Below are 24,004 nucleotides of genomic sequence, written 5' to 3'. Positions count from 1 at the left end.
GAATGTAAGATCAATGCAATGCGCTATTCAATTATAAAACACTACTCAAATCTAAAAACGGATTTAACAATACACGGTAGCAACTGAGCTCAAGCAGAGGTTGAGATGATTGAGCTGACTGATAATCACATAGGCATGATATATTACAGAGGGTCCATGAGTTAAGCATATATATGCGATCTAAAGATTCGAGTTACTATACGATATATACCAAGTGTAAGTCAGCTATCCCAACTTCCGCTCAATTATGAAAATACTGTAGGGGTGAAAGGTTACAACATGGGTTTTTGATATATAAACTCAATAAAAACACACTGAAATACTCTGATTTGTAATAAGTATTCCTTCGAAAGTTCTGATCACCGAAAGTTTGTCATGTGGAAACTTTTCGACGCCGCGTAGAACAGACTGTAGAAGCGATCATCCCTACGGATAATGAAGATGAGATCATCTACACGGTGGATCTTTTCCTAACAAGGGAGTAACCTAATCCTCGACCTAGTAAACGGCGCTACGATCGCTGCAGCTACTGAAACCGCATTTCTAACGCTGTCTCTGATTGGCCAAAAGTTGCCATTCCAGAGGCGTTTACTGTTTCATTGAAAGCATTGAGCTTTAGCTTTCGAGGTTTCTCTCAGCAGCCCGGCAACGAGCCTTCATCTTCCAGTACACTCTTGCTCTTAGTTTGCTCGCGTTAGGTCTACTCTCCTCCGAAATTCGCCAAAATGGACGCCATCAAGAAAAAGATGTTGGCTATGAAGCTGGAGAAAGAAGCTGCAGTGGATAACGCCGATCAAATTGAGCAGAAATTCAAGGAAGAGCAAGACAAAACGGCCAAGGTAAAATTTTGCTTCTCATTCAGTAACTCGACACGATCCACCATCTTGGATTCTGTAATCAACAGTTACCAACAGTAGCTATAATGACTAATATCTATTCGATCTGCAAAGTTTCAATGACAGATAAGCGAGTCAAAACGAAAATAATCGAGTATTCGATGAATTAATAACGGACTTTTCCGTCAAATCGTTGTTACAAATAACAATCGGAAATGTTTCCTTAGTAACTAAAAGACCGAACAAAAGCAATAACTTATGATACCTAATACTGAATAACTCCTTCAAATGTTCAGGGGCCGGTTGCTCAAAAGTTGGTTAGAGTTAACCAGTAGATAGTTGATATGGTGACAATTGAAATTTCATTGTTACTATGGTATTTAACGGCCGGTTATCTTTAACCAACTTTTGAGCAACTGGCCCCAGATAGTTCAATTAGTTCAGATTTTTGTTTTGTCCAAAATTAAAACGGCTGTATGACTACCAGTATTACATTCATATTGCGTCGCTTCATAGGAATTCATGAATGAAGGCACCACTGTCTTATGACCCACAAGCCTGGTTATTTTGAGCGTTTACATCCGTTAACTAAAGCGTAGACGACCTCGTTAGAAATTGATGTAAATATTTTGAAAAATCATTTCCCCGTGAACTGTGTTCTTACTGTTGAATATGAGCAAAACATAAAAACATCGTCTATACTGACGTACATCGTCTACTGACGTCTCAGCGTCGATGTAGATGCCGCATTATTATTCAAACATCACTAAAGAAAAGGAAATACGCGTATCTTCTACATGAGGCTAAAACCTCGTTAGAATAAATCTTAACGTTCAAAGAAATACGTTGGTCATGTTTCATTTCTATAAAAATAGATTGCAGATGTAAGGAAAAATCCACCATACAAAATAGGATCCCATCTTCGCTATCCGCCATAAATCCTATATATACATTAGGGATGATCTTCACATAAACTATGTACGAATTTGACCTTCACAAAAGCAGAAGAATTCAATCCATTTCCGTTACACCTTTTCAATGTGTCTCAAATATATATATAAGAAGAGGGTTAGTATTACCTGGTCGTCTTCTGACATAGGATATAGTACACCTGTTGCTCATACATATATATCGAGCTATTCTTAGTAAGATATGTCGATGCTACTTGCATTAGCTGTAACATATGCTACACCCCTCTCTACCGACCGTTCCCTGAGTCTGTTGCGGTAAATTTAGCTCCCTTGCACTTACTTAGATACCGATGGTCTACGAATAGACAATTTTTCAGCTTCTTCCACTCAATCCCCGAACAGATTATTCATAGATCATCGGTTTACATTAGACCCGAATACCTTATGATGTTACCTTATTACATCGAATTTGAATCCAAGAGTATAGTAAATTCTAAATTGCATTCAGCGGTGAACCTTGGTTATTCAAAAAATCACATCAATCGAGAGAATGAATTAGCCAAATATGTCCGAAATGCATATTCGAGACGACTTGTTATTCAGGCTGTTTGGGTACTTAGTTAAACTAAGTTTTCTATCCAAAAGAAAGCCACACATTTACCAACATGTATTTCCTTGTATTTTTCAGGCAGAAGAAGACCTTACCAACCTCCAGAAGAAGGTCTCGCAGTTGGAAGGTGATTTAGATTTAGCTCAAGAGCAACTTTCAGATGCCAATGGTAAATTGGAAGCTGCGGAGAAATCACAGGCTGATGTAAGATTTATATTCATAACCACGTCCCCCATATATAGATATATTGAGTATATATGAAATAGTTCACAAAGTCATTTTAGTTGTAAAATCAATTTTGAAACATAAAATCGTATGTCAAATGAATTAAGTAACCAATATTCAAATCAATTTAATAGGTTAAAACCAAAATCAAGAACTGGTAGAACGCTTTTTGACATACCGTAAGAATACTTCGTGGTCGCTCTATGCGCCATCTAGTATAAATTACGCCTATAATCATACTCAATCATTTTCATCACTGTTGCAAGCAAAAGTTATTAAATACACTTTTCATCTATCTTCATTCCAATAAGTATAGAAAATTCAAAAATACATGGATGGGTCTACTTAAATCTCGATGTGTAGAAACGTAAAATTTCAAACATATCCAGTAAAATAACACGGGAAAGCGCACTTAAAAGTGAATAAAAACATCATAAAATAAAAGGTTTTACCGGCTAGACGGCAAAGGCGTGTACAGTCGAGAAGATACGTATATCTGGATTTTTACATTTCATTCACTTAAACTTCGCGTATATGCAGCTGTACGGGGAAGGGGTGTAAAATTAGCATCATACATCTGAACGAGGAATGTTCGCCAACCTAGCTCACTGCAGTAAGCCGAGTACTGAGTGGTGGACGTATTTTTAGCAGCTGGTGACGTCATAACCCTAATTTGGAAATACAGCTAGCTCGGAATGCTACGGTATAGAAGCAAGGAAGCGAGACGGCGTATCTCCGGTGCTGGTTAGTGGGCTCCACCCCTCCGGAATATTTATAGATATCATAAGCGTTATTGTGTAACAGAATAATAGCAATCACCGATACGAAACTTTTGTTGATGTTTATCTGATGCGACCTTGGAAAAATACGTAATGATAAATCGGATTAATCGATGAATTTATCACGCGGCAATGCCAAGTTTCAGAAAACTTTTTGCGCACTACGATCTACCTGGATTACAGTACTGAGATTCTGAAACAAGATGGCGGCAGATATCCTTACCGTTGATAATGACATCGATTCGGATTTTAAAAGTTCTAAATCTGATATATTGCCCAGTGATAGGACTAGTGTCGTTCATGGATTAAAATGCGGTTGTCAACATCAGTTCAAACGACATTCCGTCGCTAATGACGGCGATTCGGCATTACCGGAAACGCAATGTGACTGCAGTGTGACGTCACTTTTACTAGAACGAAAGCTTCAACTCGAATCCGGTAAGAAAAAGAAAAAGAAAGTTAAAAAGAAAGACAAAGACTCGGAAAATCCCGGAGGGGAGGAGGACACTGGGAGTGAATGTTCAGGAACTACGAAACGTAGAAAAAAGAAAAAGAAAAAGGATCCCGATGATGGGTCAATTAAAGAAGAAAAGAAAGAGAAAAAAGAAAAGAAAACAAAGAAAACCAAATCTGCGGAAGCTAAAACTTCCAGCAGTAGGAAGTCGTTGACTTCATCGACTTCAAATCGACCGGAACCGGAAGGGGCCACGTTTATTCCAGACGACGACTACGATTACATTATCTATAACAATAAACCATTATTTTCCGATCTCGGATCAGATAGCGATGCCGACGACAGCACCAATCGCGTTGTACCGTCGCGACCAATCCGAAGGACTACTAGCTATGGACTTTTCCCCGCTACTTTACCGGTAGCGCTAACGTCCCCGGTGGGGCTTAGATTTGCCATAATTTCGTCCGAACTTTCCAATATAATAAATGTTTCCATGAAAAGGGTAAAATATGCATATATACTAGTGAATTTCATTGCTTTGTTTATTTTTTCTGCTTTTTCTGGTGTGCGTGAGTTTCATTTGAGCCTTTCCTCTTTATTTTCGGACGGATTTATATCTGTGTGGATTAGGGTATTTTGTTTTGTTTATAAGAACAGGAAATATGTACGGATTTATGTTAGTATACAAAAGTATAGACCTTGTTGAAAATGGCAACGATACCTTTTTATAGTTTGCTAATTGAATATGTTAATAATCACGACCCAATTATATTAAATTAGAACATACCAACTTACGCGTCTATCGCTGATACCGTAGCTTGTGGTGCCCCCTATGAATAATATCTGGAACTAAATCTATGGTATACTTGACATTTTAGATCTAGGCAAAATTTTTACGTATAATTTAGACAGTTTTCTTAATGTATACGGTACGGAAATAAAAAAGGTACTTCTTAATTCATCATCGTCAAAATATTCTATGAGATCAATATATGAATTTATCAAGTCAAGAAATAAACAATTATCGGGTTTGACAATAAATCGAAAATACATAAAGACTCGAGGATCTTTATATATTTTGATGCTACTGAAAAAAATTAAAATTGGTTTAATTACTTAACAAACTTTTTTCGCATTAGTATGAATAAAATTATATTTTGATTAAAGTCTTGATCATGTTTCGTGGGGTGTTTCATATCTACTCAGAATTAGACAAAGTATAACGGTGTACATAACGAAAATAATCATTAAATGAACTTTTTGGAGTGCACCCGCTATTGCAATCTTCTTATTTTGGTGACATAGGCAATTTAAATCAATCCCGATTAGCTGAAACAGGACCCTAAAAATTAGGTCACCGCGATTAAACGAAGGTTTTTTGACGGGACTCTGACCTAGTCTTCGGGACATACGGTATGGAACTACTTGTAGCGTTTGAATATGAAAATCGATTATGTAGTTGACAATATATTAGTGGCTTACGATACACCTATTTTCATTAAAATCTAGATATTTCACCAGCATCTCGTTTGTTTTGAAACTGCAACTGCTATTATTCGAGTATCCGACGGGATTCTTAGATTATTTTATAAATGCCACTCGCTCAAAACTTGTCAACGACACGATTTATGACGGCACTATTTGTCGATGACGTACCGGCGGCGGTGGCGTCTGAACTGAATGCTAGTTCGTTGTGTTGTTCGGTCGCGAGCTACCAGAAATTCTTTTAGGAATTTTAGTAAGGAAAATTAACGCCCAACCAATTAATTAGCGAACATCATGGCAGCGGAACATATGAATAAACTAAAGGCTAAATTCGCCGAGATTCGAAAGGAATTAGAAATCAAATGCGACGACGTCGAAGAGCTCCAAAGGGGATTAAAAGAAGAGGAGAAATTGCGGTCGACAGTAGGTGTTGCCCTTTCGTTATTTATTGAAAAAATTTCTATCCACCGCTTTTCGCGTATTCTTCCCGCGGGTGCATTTCCAAGACGTGTTGATATTGATACTGATTTCGGGGTTCCAAAGATATTTCAGGAGTTTTCGAATGTCTCGGTAGATCAGTAATATACTAACGTAACAGGCGTTTTTAGTTGAGGCCGGTTATCAAAATGGCCGTCAGTCATATACGTATCTGGGTCTCAATTATTTGCTTGGAATTTAGTTGTATTTTGGGCAGTAATTCTTAGGATAGATTTTAAACTAAATATGATATTGATAGCATCATAAGAAAATTGTAATTTGCAGCAGCTGTATGCTGGGCATGGGCCAGTTGACTGTCATAGGGCTATAGTTCTTCGTGGCCATGGGACTCCCGGACTGGGTGCAGGCAGGCCTATTGATAAAGTAGGCCTACTAGGCTATATAGATATAGTCTAACATATCAAAGCCTCCTAGAGGAAACTACAAGAGCAAAACATGAGAATATGGATTCTGTATGCTTATGAAACATATCTGACAATACTGATAAAATGGGTAGGATCAAATTTTCACTGTGTTTACTAATTAAGAATGGGAATATTTGAGTTAGGCTACACTTAAGGCACATGACGTGACTGTCAAAGGGTTTAGAGGCAAGCTCAAAAGCATAGGTAGGCTAGTCTATTCAATTGCATATCTTATATCTTATGCATTTCTTCTCCATAAATGATAAGAACTAGGTCTTCTATAAGAAAAATAGGCTAGTTGGAATATCTTTATTAGGATTAGGTTTCTCGTCATGTTGATATCGATTGATTTATCTTTCGTTAGACCTATACTGGGTTAAGAAAAATATTGAATCTTGGAATGTGATATTTCCTTTAAAACGAGGTGTAGCTGCGAAGTAATGCGTTCCAAGACACCTACGACCTTGGATAATTAATGCGTCTTTCATTGGTTAGTCAATTTAGTAATGGTCTAGTACAATGGTTGCGTCGGTTTGGTTCATAGAAAATACGGCACGTCTGCAAACCTGAATAGGCCTGGCCTACTATATTTCTACACACTCTTACGCTAGCATACGAAAACATGTTCAAAACTGTGAAATGAAGGTGATCCCATTTCACGCCATTGCTGTCACAAGCCACTTCCATCAACCGCGTTCAGTTTCTCAAAGATTGTAAGGGATTTAATCTCATTTTCAATTAGCCTAATTCGAGAATGAGAATGTTGTTTAGTGTTAAAAAACTAGGCTATATCAGTAACATACCTCTATGCTTTCTGTCTTCTTTTTGTTGATGTTTTATGAGAATATATTTTTTGATTTGGCAAACCTACCCTGTTAAGAAATGTAGAAAAATTGAAATTAATTAAAATTTTATAGGCCCGACTTTGGTGGAAATGAATTTGAATTGATAGTAATTGACGTTTTCATCATAGCATTTTCCTTTCCTTGGATTTTGAAAATGAACTATTTCGTATATCAATAGAATTTAAAAAAAAAACGGAATCTTCCCTGCAGTAAATTTCGACTGTTCCCTCGCGATGCGGCGAGTAAGCTTTTCTCTCGCGTTTGAATTTCAGGCTGAAGCAGAAGTAGCCGCCCTGAACAGGAGGATACAACTTCTTGAAGATGATATCGAGAGCACCAATTCCAGACTTGAAACGGCCACAACGATGTTGGAGGAGGCATCCAAGGCTGCAGATGAGAGCGAACGGTAGGTTTGTCAAATCTGCAGTAATAATTAAGTCAATTAGGAAAACTACGCCATTTTGTATTTATAGAAAATAGAATATGGTCAATCTTACCTTTTCAATCCACGTTTTTGGATAATTCGGACAAATGCCTTGCACCGCTGTTCCATAAACCAGGCAGCCAGTTATTGAAAGTTTGTGTATAAATGAAAGTGTTGATTTAAGTTGTTGCTTCAGCTTTGATTTTCATACATTGGCCTCTTCGATCAAATACTTTCATCTGAACTGGTTTTAGTTAAATGCTTTGGTCTGTTTAAAAGTGGGCTTAAACTATGGGCCTAATGAAAATCTACTGCATGTGTGTGTAATGATTATAGTGGAAATTGATGTTAATGAATTTTTCTCGTGAGAAAATCGATTTCGTAAGTAAGGTTAGTGTGTAAGCGATTTTAGCCCCTTCTCGAAGAATGATGGCGTTGCAACATGTAGGCCTATGTATTTTCATCATTTCTGGTAGGTGCGTACAGCATACAGCATGCACAAGGCTCTGCATGTCATTAACACGTATTAGGTTTTAGACATTAGACCGGTAAACATAACAGCATGTATGACACCAATACCCGAGCAGTACTAGCCCTTAAATAATGAATTTCAGACTCAAGAAATCAGAATTTAATGATTTCAACATAACACCGAGATATTAGAGTTTTCAGGTGGGCTATCAATGTTTTTATTTTAAGTATTCCATTGTCTGCCTGAGACAGAGGGACCAAAATAAAACTATTTCAAAATCTAGGCTCGGGTTGTTTATAGAAATATCTAGTGAGAGTTGTGTGGATTTAAACCCACCTGTTGACTATCGATTTTATCATGGGGCCTATTTGATTGTTGTTAATTCAATTCAATGTTCAACCTAGTTATTGGGACATTGCGAATAATATTACCATAGCTCGCAATAATCCTTAGCATGAGATTCAAATTCGGCGAAATGTATTGTTTATATCTGCTCTCAGAACATATTGTGAGTTCATGTTTAAGATAGAAAGGTTTGGATTAAGTCTGTGGCCTTGTTGATTAATTCACTAACATCCACCACCCATCCCTCCACAGTTGAGACTTTTGTCCACAAATGAGCTTAAAATCTTCATGGTGTTCAAACGCAAAAATTGGGCTTGCCCGAAAGCCAATGTCCATCTAAATGCTCAAAATCTAAAATTGGAACATCGATTTTGGCAAAGACCGGTAAAAATCGACTCGATTTAATATATTTAAAGGACATCCTTGATAAAGTTGGTGATAGATTATCTATGTAACTTTAAAGTCTCAACCGTGGATTTTGTCCACGCATTGCCCCCTTAGCAGAAGACATGCTATACGCCCTATTAACACGCATGCGTTTGTGTTTTTTTAACCATTTGTAGACAGAGGAAAGTTCTAGAAGTGAAAAGCGCGATGGACGACGAACGAGTCGAAGAACTAGAACGCACCGTTAAAATGTACCACCAAGAGTCATTAGAATGGGAGTACAAGTACGAAGAGGTATGTATCGAAAGTTCGATGGTCCACCGAAATGGGGGCGCTTTGCCGACAGAGGCTGGGTAAGCGTAAGACGTGTAGTTCGGCTGTTTTGAAAATGTTATTTTCAGGCGTTTTTTAATCGTCGTGTTTCTTCATCGTGTTGCAGGACGTGTCTTGATTATTATATTTTTACCGATGGTTCGAATACGGTTACACCAGTAATAACAGCTGCCTTTTATCGGAATATTTTTGCACCGCCATCTGTACGATGAATGAGCAAGAGTTCAAGTATCTGGCACAACTCTAGTCGTTTTTAAAACTTAAGGCTTGACTGCAGGTAGTCAATCGTTTAGTCGTGACTAGTGTTGTGACTAGTGTTGCATTGCGCATTCAATACCAAACGATTGGCTCCGGTAGTACATAAAATTGTAGCCTTAATTCAATTGTGTGCGAACCTGATCTCTACTATTCGCGAAGTGTCGAATTTTGTGAATGGGTCGTACTGTATGCAATTTGCGAAACGTCCTTGTTTTCTCAACAACAAATGTCAGGTGTATGATGACTCACGGGGTATTTGCAATATGTCATCGGCCTCACGATGCAGACTAGTAATACATGGACAGATGCTCGGTTATCTCTCGAAGCGAACTAAGCTAAGAGCCGTTCGATAGACGTCACACGCGTTTACCACTCGACGTGTATATTCCATATAAAGTCAGGAGATACGATTTGACACGAGTTTTATGCATTACAAAGCGTAACTCAATGATGTATATATTTCTCTTAATTGATTCATTCATTCATTGACATTCATTCTTTAGTTATGAAAACGGTGCCAATTAACGCGATAATGATGGCGAACTGTTATTACTGGAAATCACCGCGTATCGTCATGTCATCGTCTACGCCCTTATAAGGCAGGTTGTCGCGAATGAGGTCGCAGAATTTGTTTCAGAGAGGCCTGCCGATTCGGCACGGTTGTTCGGACGTGTTTGTTAGATGAACATTCCGACCCGGTGTTTGGCGTGGTGTCGGGATATTCTAGTTCGTTGACTCGTCCATTTCATGACTCGTTTTTTTTTTCCTGTAAACCGACAGAGTACGAAAAGTATTAGAAAGCCGCAGTATGGCCGACGACGAGCGAATCGACACATTGGAGAGTCAACTTAAAGAAGCCAAATACATTGCAGAAGACGCCGACCGCAAATACGACGAGGTGAATCAACGCCTGTTCGAACAAACGAGAAAAAAAAGCGAAAAATCCATCGTCGAGGTCTATATCAACAATACTTTCGAAACGAAATTCCCGTCGAAAATGCGAATATTTAGCGACTAGTTCGTTGATATAGACCTTTTCGGACACTGGACCGACGCGATGCATGTTATTAGTGGCGCTGATCAAAATGTATGGCTTCGTATGTGTTGTTGTAATATACAGTATATATATATATATATCTATAGATCGTATTCACCGTATGCTAATTGTTATATTTGTTCACGTATTTGCATATTTCTCGTCTCGATCTAACCATGAAAATCTCTTGCAGCGGTCTAGTACTACTACTACTACTACTAAAGAAATTTGGGAGGTCTATTTTTGTTGTTGATGGAAAAAAATCTTGGGAAATTGTTCACCGCTGTATAAATTTGCCGCAAGACTGTGATTTATATTTGATTGATAAGATTTTTCGGCGCAATTGTTTTTTCCATAGCGCTGTTAGGCCTATATAATGCGCGTTCTCGCCACCGCGAGAGTTAATTGTAGTCGGGCCGAAAATTATCCGCGCTATCTGTGTGACACTACATAGTTGTGTATAGAGCGCTGTTGTTTAATTATAAGGCCATCAACTTGAGAGCGTATAAATTATGTATTTAATATCTCGATGAATACTAGGTCGATTATGTATTTCGCGGCAGAATTAGGTTTATACCTTCGAAGTACCGTATATGAACGCGTCGAGCTGTACTGCTAGTTCTAAATGAAGTACTGCATGCGAACTGCATACTTTCGGTATTATACTGTCCAGCCAGTCCTCGGCTTTCGTTAGGTGACCTTCTAGAAGCATTCCTCGAATAATCGGGATTGTTAGTATTGCTAGTCACACACACACCACACACATTTTCCGACAGCATATTTGAAATAATGAATAGCTGGCCTATAGATATACGGTTTTGACGCTATTGTTTCAGTGTTTGGTAAGCTTGGCTTACTGTGTGGTATTCGTATGAATTAACTGGGTCAATTATAGCCGAACAAATATAAATCTGACAAATATGAATCCGATTTTTCTTAAGTGACTGGTTGTAACATTATTCTTTCACAAACTTTCCTATGATAGAAAGTCGGTAAAAAAAAAGATATTCAGTCTTGCGATGAAAATTTTTACAGCGATTGTGACTTATTACTTTTCTCATCCTCATTTGTTAGAGGGGATATAATCTTATTCCTTTTGTCCTAATTTTCCAGAATGGTATAAAGCCTGGAGTCTTCAATTTCAGCACAACTTAAGTTTCAATTATCAGCTTTGAATCGGTGTTTTTTGAAAACATTTCCAATTTCGAGTTTCACAAGAAGATAGATACTCTTTTCGCATTTGATATTTTTTTTTGTGAAATTGTACCCAAAAAATTTGGGGGCGAAAATGTGGTCAGATGCGGAATATGATCCAATATAAGTCCTTTCTTCGCGATGCTTTAAAAAAATAACAATAGATTTTAGTTACCGGTAGCTTGTTTTACAATGCAGAATGCGCAAAGTGCTCGAAAAACGCAGCATGGGCGACGATGAACGCATTGACTTCCTCGAGGAACAATTAAAAGAGGCCAAAAATATCGCAGAGGACGGCGATCGCAAATACGACGAGGTGAAAATACAGCATGACCGTCCTAGTGCCAGGGACTGCCAGTCACCATCTCCCCGTTCGTTTTTGATTATGATTGATTAGAATCAGTTCATCTTCTTCTTTCTTCTTGATTCATTCCCCCTGACACGATATTCGAACGCGATTATTGTATTTTTCGTTCTTTTCGATTTTCCGTTCCCATATTTCGTTGTTGACTTTTCTCCGACTGAAATACGATGTTTCATTTGTGTTCATCTTTTCAAATGTTCCTCGGATGATTTCTTGTTTTCTTTCGGCGTGTCCATTAATGAAGCGTGACGATTAGAAGTGCGTGGTTTATCGTTATTGTTATTAACTCATTGCATGGAAAAGAATTGCTATTTTTTTCAGGTGAACCAAATAGTTATCGCACGAGAAATTAACGATCAGTTTAGTTTTGAAGTATATGGCCTCAAATAACAGCTAGTCCCCTTTGTGATCCTTTTTGGTATTGTCCCATTGAGCCATTGCATAGGGCTCGGAAAAAAATGGTGCCAGTATAGCCATCCACTTTGTAGCACCTTGTATGTACACATATAAGATTAAAAGGCCTGATAGTTTCTAACAGTTATTATTATTTAAGAATGTCGAGTAGTATCTTTACTAACCAGGAGAAATGTCGTATTGACATTTTGTATTTTGTGCTGCAATACAGAGAAAGCTTACCTTATCAGTCTGCTTGTCAGACCATTTTACTTTGATTGATTATTCGGAGATGTATTGATTAATTGATTTGCATATTATTATAATCCGATGATAGTGAGAAATTATATTATAGAAGAGAGTTCGATGCATTGGACGTGTTCCGTACAAACTAATGATGTTATTCGATTTGTAAAATAGTTTCCAATCAAAATTACCCTTCAACTTCCCTAAATTTGGGATGTTGATCGACATAAAAACCCATCTTGCAATCTCTTATTCATTTTGTATAATTAATGGCTTTTTTGTCGAACGCTTTTCCAAAAATGGAGGGCGACTAGAGCTGCGAATTGTCTCGCTCGTTAAAACCTATATCTCGTATAATTTTTTTTCTGTGATACGTATTTTGTACTAATATGAAAATTGATCTCGATTGTTTGTCAGGCTGCAAGAAAGCTCGCTATTACTGAGGTTGATCTTGAGCGTGCAGAAGCCAGGTTGGAATCTGCTGAGGGGTATGTATCGAACTGTACTTTGAATTTGCGCATGATGCCCCGTACGACTTGGCGAAGTGTGCCGTTCGAAATCTCTACTTTTGCGAAGTTTGAAATTTTGGATTCGGCGTCCATCGTACTACTCTCCGCGATTGACTGACTACGAAAGGCATACTTCGTAACAACACCTCGTAATTCTGACTTGAAAATGTACGAGACAGGTCAGAATTTTATCTAGTTGGTAAAACAGCCGTTTAATTAAGCATATACGATAAGCAAGTTTTTGATTATCGATTCATAGGAAATACTCAAATTATTAATGTAATGTTGCATCTTCAGGTGTGAATGACCAAATTTACTAGCGTACTCGTGAAATGCCATTTACTTCAAGTGCTTTGGAGAATGAAATTCCTTCTTATTATACGTAAGAAATCGCATGATAATTTCAGCAAAAGATGGAAAGTTCTTGAGTAAATGAGTATACCGGTACCTATATTATTTTGAGCAACGTTACGGCTATAAACTAATAGCCATCATCCAATATTCTGCTGTTTTATCGCGTCCAGTGACACGTGGTACCCCAATCCCCTCCCCCCAAAAATGTATCTTTGACATATTTTGCATGCGTCCGCGACATTTTTCTCGTTTCAGATGAACCGAAAATCCGTAATGCTCGAGAGTGAACTAAATACGACCGAGACGCGATCGATAGAATTAAACAAGTACTACAACGTTCTCATCATCATCATCATCATCATCATCATCATCGCTGTCATATTTTATCATCATCACCTCATTTCATCTCGTTTATATATCACTTCTTATCTCTCTTATTAATCCTCATCGTAGCATTGTTTCTTCACGTGTTGTGGGTTCGATTTGATATTTAACTCTTTGCGATATTGAGTAACAAGGTGGCCACTGACCTGGAATACTCAGGGAATCGTAAAATCAGGGAAAACTCAACAAATTTTACCAAAAGCCTAGAAATCTCAGGGAATTCGGATAATCCCATTGACTGCGTGCTTATCAGTACGTGATTCAATGAAAAATGAATGAATAGCAATATTTTAAACTTGGAAACTCAGGGAAAACTGGGGTCTTAGTAAATGGGAGGAAAGTGGCCACCCTGATTTAACCTTAATACTAGTAGTGAAAGTATGTCAGGTCTGTCCAAGTCAGGTTTAGAGGATAAATGCCTAGGGGCCAATTGTTCGCCTTGGTCAATGCTTTTCTGGCAATATAACGACTTGAGAATGATTCTTAAGATTTAAAAACACTTTAAGAAATAAAGACTGCATCACTGGGCCTTGTTGAAGTTCTTGCGGAATATTTTCGGTACGAGTTGGACTGACTCTTGTAGATCTGACTTGGCATACTGTGCTGTACTATTAGTTCTTACATTTACATTTATTGAATGTTTAAACTAGTTGCTAGTTTTGACCTGAGCCTTTTGAAGGAATCGTGTGAATTTTTCGCGTCTCGCGAAAAAGATAACGTAACTTAATTTTCTTCGAATTTTGACGTTTCTAACTTTTTCGCGAGACACTACTGCTTGGTGTTGGGTTTTGTTTTCATCTCGACGAAGTCTGTGTATCTTCGTGAAATACATAACTGTCATGATCAATATTTTGGAATGATTAAAATAATGATGAAAATATTTCTACCAAAATCAATCTGCCAATGAAGGTACGCTGGCTTTGGCTATGCCGTAGATGGGAACCATGAACTAAATGACGATGAATATACAGATATTACGAAATGAGATCACATTCATTTTAACGCTATATTGTGATTTTAGGCGTAATTGCGCTCTGATTACCTGTATATGAATAGCGATTATGGTATATAATTCATCATACGTGCACTTAGTCTACTTTCTGTTGGCTATGTTCGTATGGAAACGATTTTATATACGTAATCTACTACAACTTGCAAATGGTCACAGTTTCTGATTCTTGTCTCAAAGAATGCTTGGATGAAATTTTATTTTTTTCGGAGTCAAACGAGAACATTATCATTTCGAAAATATCCGGTTTCATCGCCGTATGTACTACCATTAGGCAATGTGATGTGGTATTCCGAATACAGGCTCTTCAGCATGGCCTCCTTGCATAAGTTCAGCATCTGAATTGTCTTGCATTGGTGATTATTTTCTTGAATGATAATGTCTTGGTTTTACTTTTTTCAAATGTGTGACTTCATTCTTCAGTTTTCAAAATTCCAGCCTATTTCCTAACAATATAATTATCGAGCGATTCCTAAATAACGATATGAAACTTCAAATATTCAGCATAAATTCGTATGAATACATTCGGGAACTGGCCCATTTAGAAAATGCATTGTATAGTATATACATCATAGAATATACTTCAAAATTGGCTCTCTTAGAACTATCTTGCTTTCCGCCAGCAAAAGGTGTAAAACATTCGGACAATATGGCTGTTGTTGGATTTGCATTTGTGGCTATTGTTTGTGCAGCAGTACAATCAAAATATTGATATAAATAATGTAAATTAAAGACCCGATTGTATCTATATTTGCGTTGATTATGCAAATATGAATATGAATTGGCTGATTATATATATCCTTTGTAATTTCTTTGATACTTTCTACCGAAATCCGAATACTAATATAAGTCCTCGTTTTGATGTCATTTACAATGAAAAGGGTAGCATTCATTGGTTAAAGTAATCCGTGGTTTCTCAAAAAAAAATCTCGAAGCTAACTAACTAACAGGTTATCGTCTACGGAATGAAAATACTAAATTGCTCGATGTTCGACCAGTTTCTCGAAGATTGACCTTTATTTACGGTTGTCCGTTGCATGACGTTTGTCTTTTATGATTGCTTGTAGAAAAGCCCGAAGTTATGAAGGACAATTGGAAACGGTTACTAACGATTTGAAACATCTACAACAATTGGAAGATAAGGTAAAATTAACCGCATCCGAAACTAACATCTGTCCATCCGCATTATCATCGTCATCACCTTGAGGGCAAATGGAACATTTATAATAATGTTCCACTTGGCTTCTTAATCATCTGTGACAGAGTTTTCTCGTGCCCTGAATGTGTATAACTTTTTTCTTGCATAGAAATATTATCCGGCGGGGGCAGTTGCTCAAAAGTGGGTTTAAGATAACCGGCAGGGGCCAGTTGCTCAAAGGTTGGTTAGAGTTAACCAGTTTGATTGTCGGCATAGTCACAATTGAAAGTTCATTGTTACTATGGTTTTTATCCACAAGTTATCTTTAACCCCAACTGTTGAGCAACGACTGGCCCCAGATATGCAACTGCAGCCCCTGTGTGTTAGAATATAAACTTTTGGTTTTGTTACTACATATTTTTGTAGTAATAATGATTATTGAACTTCATTTAATTCTCTGCTATTGCTACTTTGCAATACCAGTTCATTAGCCACGGTTGATAAAGCTCTGTCTCATTTATCATTTCATCTTAATCTTCAGTATCATTTTTTTTCCAGCCCACTATTTCGACGACGTTGGACGTGTCTTGGATCGACTGCTTCCCCAATCCCCTCCCCTTATCGTGTTTTTCAATCGTCTAAAATATCGGCGGTGTTCTTAAATTTTCAGCAAAATCACCGATTTAGAGGAGGAACTGAGAGTTGTTGGCAACAACTTGAAATCTCTTGAAATTAATGAAGCTGAGGTAACGATCGACCGACCGCGTGCATGGCGTGACAGTTACGTTACTCGGCATGTTGTCCAGCCCGTCCGTTCAATGTTTTGCTATTGTTTCAAACAACTTTTTAGACGATCGTATATTTTGGATATTTCTGGTGGGAGAGAAATACCTGAATTCATATAGCGTATTTGCGGGGAGAGATAAAGATTATTTTCAAAACAAATTAATAACCCGGTTCTTCGTCGATTTAGCCTGTGCATATTGCGCAATGGCTGTCTCATAGTTGGATACAATTGATACATCCAAAAGATTTAATTCATTACCACTTTAATCTCAGAATGCAAAGGTAATATCAATACAAGTCACTACGGTAATTGATGATGTTCTAGGGGACTTAACAATAGCAGCCATCTCATAGTTGGGTCGATGACCTGCACGCAGAGATTTATTTTCTAATGTTTTAGGGATTTTCGAATTAGATGCAAATGTTTGAAACATAGCGAAATATCATTTATTTCGGCCATATTTTTAGAGGCATGTTACGATGAGTATTTGGGAGCTAAGTCGGTCTTTCCAATATCGGTTACAAATGTTTTTGATATGCCAAAGTGTATGGAGTCTACTGTACTTCCTTGAATATTTCATTGATGAATATTACTTATCTTGTTGTTGAATAGATCGTGGTTTGTATATTCAGGGTCGTTACAACTCCTTGATTCCTTAAAAACGCGCGTAAAAGCGCCTTCAATTTTGAGAAATAGGCAATTAGAAATTTTTGTCTAGTTAGTTTGTAGTTGTACAGCATACTACGCCTAGGTAAAATGGGTACTGTTGGGAACAGGTTTTTCTTTTGCCAAATTAGGCAGTTATTGATTAAAACTTGCTACTTGAGAAAATTTGCTTACAAAACCACCAAATTAACGTTTTACTCAGATGGATGGTACCGATTTAGCAGGAGTCTATAATAATTTGGATATGAAAAAGATGCGAACACTTCTTTTGAAACCAAATTTGAAATTTTTTCCTTTTAAAACTCCTTGAAAACTCATTATATCCAGATTAACTCCTTATATCCAGGATGACTGATCTGTAGGGACCCTGATTTTGACACTAATGTAACTACTAACTATTAATCATTCCATCCAGTGTTTGGGAATCGGACAACAATGACAAAGCAATTGATTTAAACTTGTCAACTGAACTTACTAACAATACTAAGGTTATAAGCTCTGAAAAACTTGGAAAGCATGGCATAGCATTAGAAATACAGTTTACTATGGAAGATGTATTCCATAGATGGATATGCAGGCAGTACTTTGTCTAGAGAGTGATACAATATGTATCTAAGAAAGTTCTTGAAAATTGCAATTTATTGATTTCAAATCTTCAGCACCCACTCTGAAGTCCGAAATATGGTAGGTAGGGTGCTCGATGAATTGCAAGGTTACTGTGTTGAATGTTCATAAACCATAAAGGATTTGCCATTGAAATAAAGAGATAATGTAAATATATTCATGGTAGTTATACTGTTTGTAAAATGTATTACCCTATTTGGCCACAGCTATTCATATATTGTCTTAAATCTTCTTACAGGCATCCGCCCGAGAAGACACGTATGAAGAAACTATCCGTGATCTTACGCAGAGGTTGAAGGAGGTAAGAATTTTGGATTTATGAGTTCTGATTATGATTCTTTTACGCAGGCAGACTTTGTCGAACCTCTTTCGATGTGACAAAATCTATGACAGGCACTTGCTGGCTTAGCCTACCGTAAGCCTCGTCGTGTGAATAAATGAAAAAATTTGAAAAAGAAATCTAATCATCAAGTTCTTGTGTTTTCGTTGTGAATCTTCTTGATGCGGTTAGAATATGGTAGATTAATTTTTCGTCTGGTTTTTGATTTTGATCGAAACTTCTGCAATGTTTTTCAGGCTGAACATAGGGCAACAGAGGCTGAGAGAACTGTGTCCAAATTACAGAAGGAAGTTGACAGACTTGAAGGTACAGTGGACGCCTTACATGAACCGTTGATTCTAATAAATGGGAGATTTCTTTGTCCTAAAGGAATTCTCATGAAGATTTGTTTTTTCACAACCCCATTACGTTCAGTTTAGTTATGAAGCTATGATTCGAAGTGCACGTTGTAGGGATTTAATGTCTCCAGACTGAAAAGAGCATGCAGAAAAGTTTTCAAAGTAGAACTACCGTAGTTAGAAAAAAAGTTCAATATTTGAACGCGAAAAGCATGAAAATGATTCATAGGCTTTAAGAGCGTTGTCAAAGAAACTACTAACTAGTAAATCTATGAATTGAAAAAAGTTATCTTCGAGAAAAAGGATTTTAATTTATTTTACAAATTTTGAGAGAAAAACTTGACTTCAAAGACCCAGTGAGGGAATCAGATGAAGTATAATGCATGTATTATTATTGCCCATTAACAAACACTGCTTTGAAAAAGAAATTAAGATTAGAATTACTTCAATTGAAATTTTTCATGTCTTGTTTTGTTTCATTTTGTGAAATCAAATAGTTTTCATGATGGAAAACTTTTAAGTTAATTGATTTCATTCTCATCACAACTATTTGATTTCACGCTGTAGCATGTTCTGATCGGAATTGCCAACCATTCAAATTCCTAGTTCCTGCAAAACATCTATTTACATTGCGTAGTTCATGATGATGAACATTTCATTTGAAACAAAAATTTTGATCGAAATTCCATGTATACCATTCTCCTTATACATTACCAGTATGTATCTGAAAAAGAAATTTCCAACCATATCAGATTTCTGGTATTTAGTAATAGCTATATACGCCAGTGCTATCATTTATGGTGACAATTAGAAACTGGTAAAATAGATTTTTGGATTTATAGAAATTCTTGTGTTGGCAACTCTTATCGGATTGATTACCTATGTTGTTTAATTTCGACGAATGATCGTGCCTTGTGAGCCGACAGAGAGCTCTCAGGAGCGGGTACCACCAACTATTCAGCAACGATGTCCCCAGTTTTCATGTGAACTAATCCGCATTGTTTTTGCATGTTGTTTGAACAGATGATCTTCATAATACCCAAACTAATTACCAACAACTGCAACATGAGTTCCAATCTACTCTGAATGATCTAAGCGACCTATAAATACATTAACGGCGACTGATTTGTGTAACAAGTAAGTAAGTAAGTACATAATGGACGCGGAGCCATGGCTCTCCATAGTACGAGGGGCCCCTTTTGACACCCTCCTGCGCCCTCCCCCCCCCTAAACGACGGAACCTGCACAAGTTCAATGCCACTAACAGCTTGTGTTCGGATGAAGTTGCGCAAAATTCCAGTGTAAATTTCACTTCTATTCGAATCGAAAAAATATTTTGCTGACCAAATGCTCGTATGAGAGAATTCCATACATGGCTCAGTTTGGATTGAATTCAAATCAACTGGTCCGGACTCATCGGTTAACGGACCTATAATCTATCCACTGGAATTTTGTTCCACTACGGATAGCCTCTCGTGAGGCCGATGATGGCACTCCCCGCGCCTCGATGAAATTTCTCACCATTTTGTGTCTTTGTTTTGTCACTTCTAAAAACCGCAGGTTTGGTCGTCGCTTGGAAGGAGCGTATCGCGCAATTTCAGTCAATGATATACTAAAAGGCAGGTGGTATCTGAACCGGGTTTCCATTGACCAGTTTTCATTGTATCATTTCAATAACGAACGAGAACGTTACGTTTCGTCACGATTTGAATTACGAAATCGAGAAAAAGGAAGTCATCTGGTATACCAATGTATAGCCTCGACTTCTTATTCTTACTCTTTGATAGATTTCTCCTTGGTAGAGAGTTCAAATGATTAAAAATCCATAGAAGAACGAAATGTTTTTTATAATGTTGAAATCAAAAAGGTCGAACGTTTTCAAGTTAACATATACCCCTTATTAAGACAAGTCACAAAAATGTTGCAAAACTACAGTACATTAAGATACAAGTTTACGTACTGTAGCTTTGCATTGTTTGTGACTTGTCTTCAGAATGTGTTTATGATAACCACACGAAAATGTTCGACTTATCATGATATATATACTTATATGAAAAATGGATTTTTGATTTCTATATCTTTGATTTCTCTTGAGTCGAAATATGCCAAGCGAGGCTAACAATACGACAAAATGTTTCCTTCTTGTTCTCGCTAAATGGAGTCTTATTCTGTGTGTCTCGGTGAAATTTTCATTCAGTTTGTCCGATGTACGACGACGCTCTATCTGGTGATAGAGAGAGGCAAATTATTGAATGTATCGCACTTTGTTGTTCTTTCAAACTTGATGATCACGGAATCTTCTTTTGTCGCTCGAACTCGGCTATTTGGAAAATATTTTTGAATTTTTTTTTGTGAAATATTTTTTCGGTTCATTACTTACATTCCGACCAACCCGTTGATTGAAAGTTCGATGCGTTTACGTGCCAGTTAATGGCATCGATAACGAGGGTGGGAAAAGATGGAAAATGCATGAATGTTTTTGGAGATAATTTGTGTGAAATCGATGTTGATATTATGGTTGATGTTGTCACGTCCGTACTCGGGAGATCGGGTGGGTTGGGTAAGAATACGCCTGCCTTTTTTCTGTTATCAATGTGACTGCTTTTTCATGATTTTATCGATTAATGACGATATTGATATAGAGATTCCAAAAAAGATCATTCTGAAACTTCGAAACAATTTCGAACATTTCAGGACTTAATTTATTTGATTCTAGCATGAATTTGTATTATATATTTAGTTTTTGGCGGTCAATTCTTAAACGACTTTCATAAAAACGAAACTTGTTACGCTGATAGTAAATGTAGGTTAGTCGGGGTGATGAAACAAATCAAATGCATTGTCGAAGGACATGCGATGAAAATGGATTTGATTTTGGTTTCTACTTCGACTAATATGTTTGTAACGTGACGAGCCCTGTATTATAAAGTATACGTGCCAATTCCAATTTATTGAAATAACGTTGTGCTACACGTACTTCTAAATGAAATGCGATAAAACAGACTAATGTCCTTAAGATCTTTGATTCTACAATGTCTAAAACTAGTTTGAGGCGACGTGCTGTCTTCTATCTAAAACGAACGCCTATTTTTCAATTGCAGACGAACTTCTGGCGGAGAAACTCAAGTACAAGGCCATCAGCGACGAATTGGACGTCACTTTCGCCGAGTTGGCCGGTTATTAAATTTTGCCCGTTTCAACACAAGTTTCGTAGTTCTTTTTATACTCGACACAACATCAAACGCGAAAAAGAACACTTTTTGTACAAAACGTCATTACGATATAACATGTTAGTCATCAGCGTAATTAATTCGACAATTTTGAACTGGGCGGGCATGTTATGATTATTATTATTATTATTATTATTACTACTACAACAAGTATAATATTTATTCATCAAAAAAGAGAAAATAAATCTTCGATTGCCTGGAAATATGTGTGCTTCATCTTCGGAATGTCTAAAGCTCTGGCACTGTGTGGTGGCGCCATCTAACGGCAATGATGAACATCTCGCTAGCAGCAGCGCGGCAACATCTCGTAATCGGGCGTGGCGGCCGGATATAGTTCATCGAAAATTCAAACATATTTATACAGATAAATAAATTTTTTTTTACCGATCTTTTGTGGTAAACTGCTGTCCATTGCCGGAACACGAGAAGTCGCGAACACAATGTCAACAGCTTTAGTTCCGAATCGAATTGTAGATATGAAAAAAAATTGATAGTTTTATTTTTTATTTATCCCTAAAATGCGATTGTGAAAATTATTATAGTAATCTATTCGGAGTCTTTTCTGGCATGTAAAACTCGTGTCTTTATATCGAAATGTATATGATAATGATAATATTGAGATGATTATATTGATAATCTTTCTCGACTGCTAATAATGATCTTAGTTCTTGAAAGCGTATCCGTAATTTTGGTCGTTTCTTTGTTTACGTATAGTAGGGAGCTTGTTGAACGGATCCTTCCACGCTTGTCGACACAGACCGGCTCGTCGTCGTCCGGCGACCGAAAAATAATGGCCGACATTTGAACGCCGTATCGACCTGACGGCGTCTCGCTAGTTTCGATGCGTTCGAATGGATTTTCCGTCATCGGACGACGACGAGTTGGTCGAATTAAACGTAATAATTAGTGGTTATTAAAGATGTGGTGGTAATCGGGTATAATGTTGAATGTATATTCTTCTTGACGCTTCTTAGTCGGCTGTCCACGCGAAATGCCAAAACGAATTCGGTGTACGTTGTTTAGCGCAGACACGTTCTTTTCGATTTATTATGCAACACTATAATACAATTAAATTGCAAAACTGTATCATAGATTATGATTTCTAAATTGTCATACCGCTGCCCTGGACTTGGTGCGAAATTATTTAAAGTTAAATATAAAAATTAGTTATGCAATATTTATTCACAATCCATTTTATATCCGGGCAATTTACATATATCGATTAAGTATACTATGGTATATAGCATATTATCGATCGAAGGCAGAGTCGGCCTTGGTTACTGCGCGTAATTATTATTCTGTTATCCTGAATTATCTGAAAACCCGCGTATATTCGTTTGTCTTTTTTTTTACTCGACGACCATTGACAACACAAAATCGATGATGATGATGATGATCATGATATTTCTTTTTTGTTACACGCTGTTAAACCGCAGTTACTACTAAAAGCTCGCATTAATTAGTCATTTATATTTCTCTCGCTTTCCCGTAGGGTAGCTTTATAGTTTTAAGTTTTGATTATATATATCACGATAAATCTATGAAAGTTTATTTCTTTTTGATACGTTGATTGTGATTATATAACGATTACTTTGATACATTGAACTCTTGAATTTAACGATTTAAAAAAAAAACAAATACAAAATGCCAATATAATATGAATATTAAAATACTGTATAAAGTAAACATGTAATGATTATTAATATTCTCTGTCTGTATGGATTATCGTCGAATAACGAACGGAGTCTTCTACAAAGCGACTAGTTTTATTACGCATATATAGATAAAGAACAAGGGAGTTATTTGGCGGGCGCTCTGATATTTTGTCGTCGATAGGAAAAGATAAGACATCGTTTTCTTGCAGAGGCATTACCCACGAACCTCTCTTCAGTGCCGTACTTAAATTTCAATGCCAGTTGTGTGACAATTCTTCCGCGGAACGCCTCCCTATCTAGCTCTCTTGCCCTTTGAAATTAATATTGTATATCCTGCAATGTATTTGGTCTCTGCAAGCCTAAAAACAATGGTGTACTACAAACCTCTATTGTGCTTTTTGGTCGACACAGACTTGAAAAGCGGAAATAAAATCATAACTGATTCTTAATGGAAAAAATATCGACTTTTTT

At 37.1% G+C, this 24,004-nt stretch overlaps 1 protein-coding gene across 6 annotated transcripts; it reads left to right on the top strand.

The window, feature by feature from the left end:
* The first annotated feature begins 603 nt into the window (after positions 1-603).
* On the top strand, positions 604-23,991 carry LOC141904970 (tropomyosin-like). 6 transcript variants are annotated; one of them, XM_074793630.1, is made up of 9 exons: positions 604-839; positions 2,436-2,561; positions 7,320-7,453; positions 10,047-10,164; positions 12,917-12,987; positions 16,564-16,639; positions 18,209-18,271; positions 18,547-18,616; positions 21,750-23,991. In XM_074793630.1, exons 1-9 carry the CDS (start codon positions 726-728, stop codon positions 21,830-21,832), a joined length of 855 nt encoding a protein of 284 aa, XP_074649731.1. In that variant the 5' UTR covers positions 604-725; the 3' UTR covers positions 21,833-23,991. The 6 variants fall into 6 exon arrangements, with proteins under 6 accessions (XP_074649731.1, XP_074649730.1, XP_074649728.1 ...); XM_074793627.1 differs by lacking the exons at positions 604-839; positions 2,436-2,561 and adding exons at positions 3,280-4,317; positions 19,672-19,785; XM_074793626.1 differs by lacking the exons at positions 604-839; positions 2,436-2,561 and adding exons at positions 3,280-4,317; positions 19,672-19,793.
* Positions 23,992-24,004: the final 13 nt, after the last annotated feature.

Source organism: Tubulanus polymorphus, chromosome 5 (genome assembly GCF_964204645.1).
Source record: "Tubulanus polymorphus chromosome 5, tnTubPoly1.2, whole genome shotgun sequence".
In the NCBI taxonomy this organism is placed as follows: domain Eukaryota; kingdom Metazoa; phylum Nemertea; class Palaeonemertea; order Tubulaniformes; family Tubulanidae; genus Tubulanus; species Tubulanus polymorphus.
Note: the sequence above shows the minus strand (reverse complement) of the source record. Positions and strands in the feature narration are given on the sequence as shown.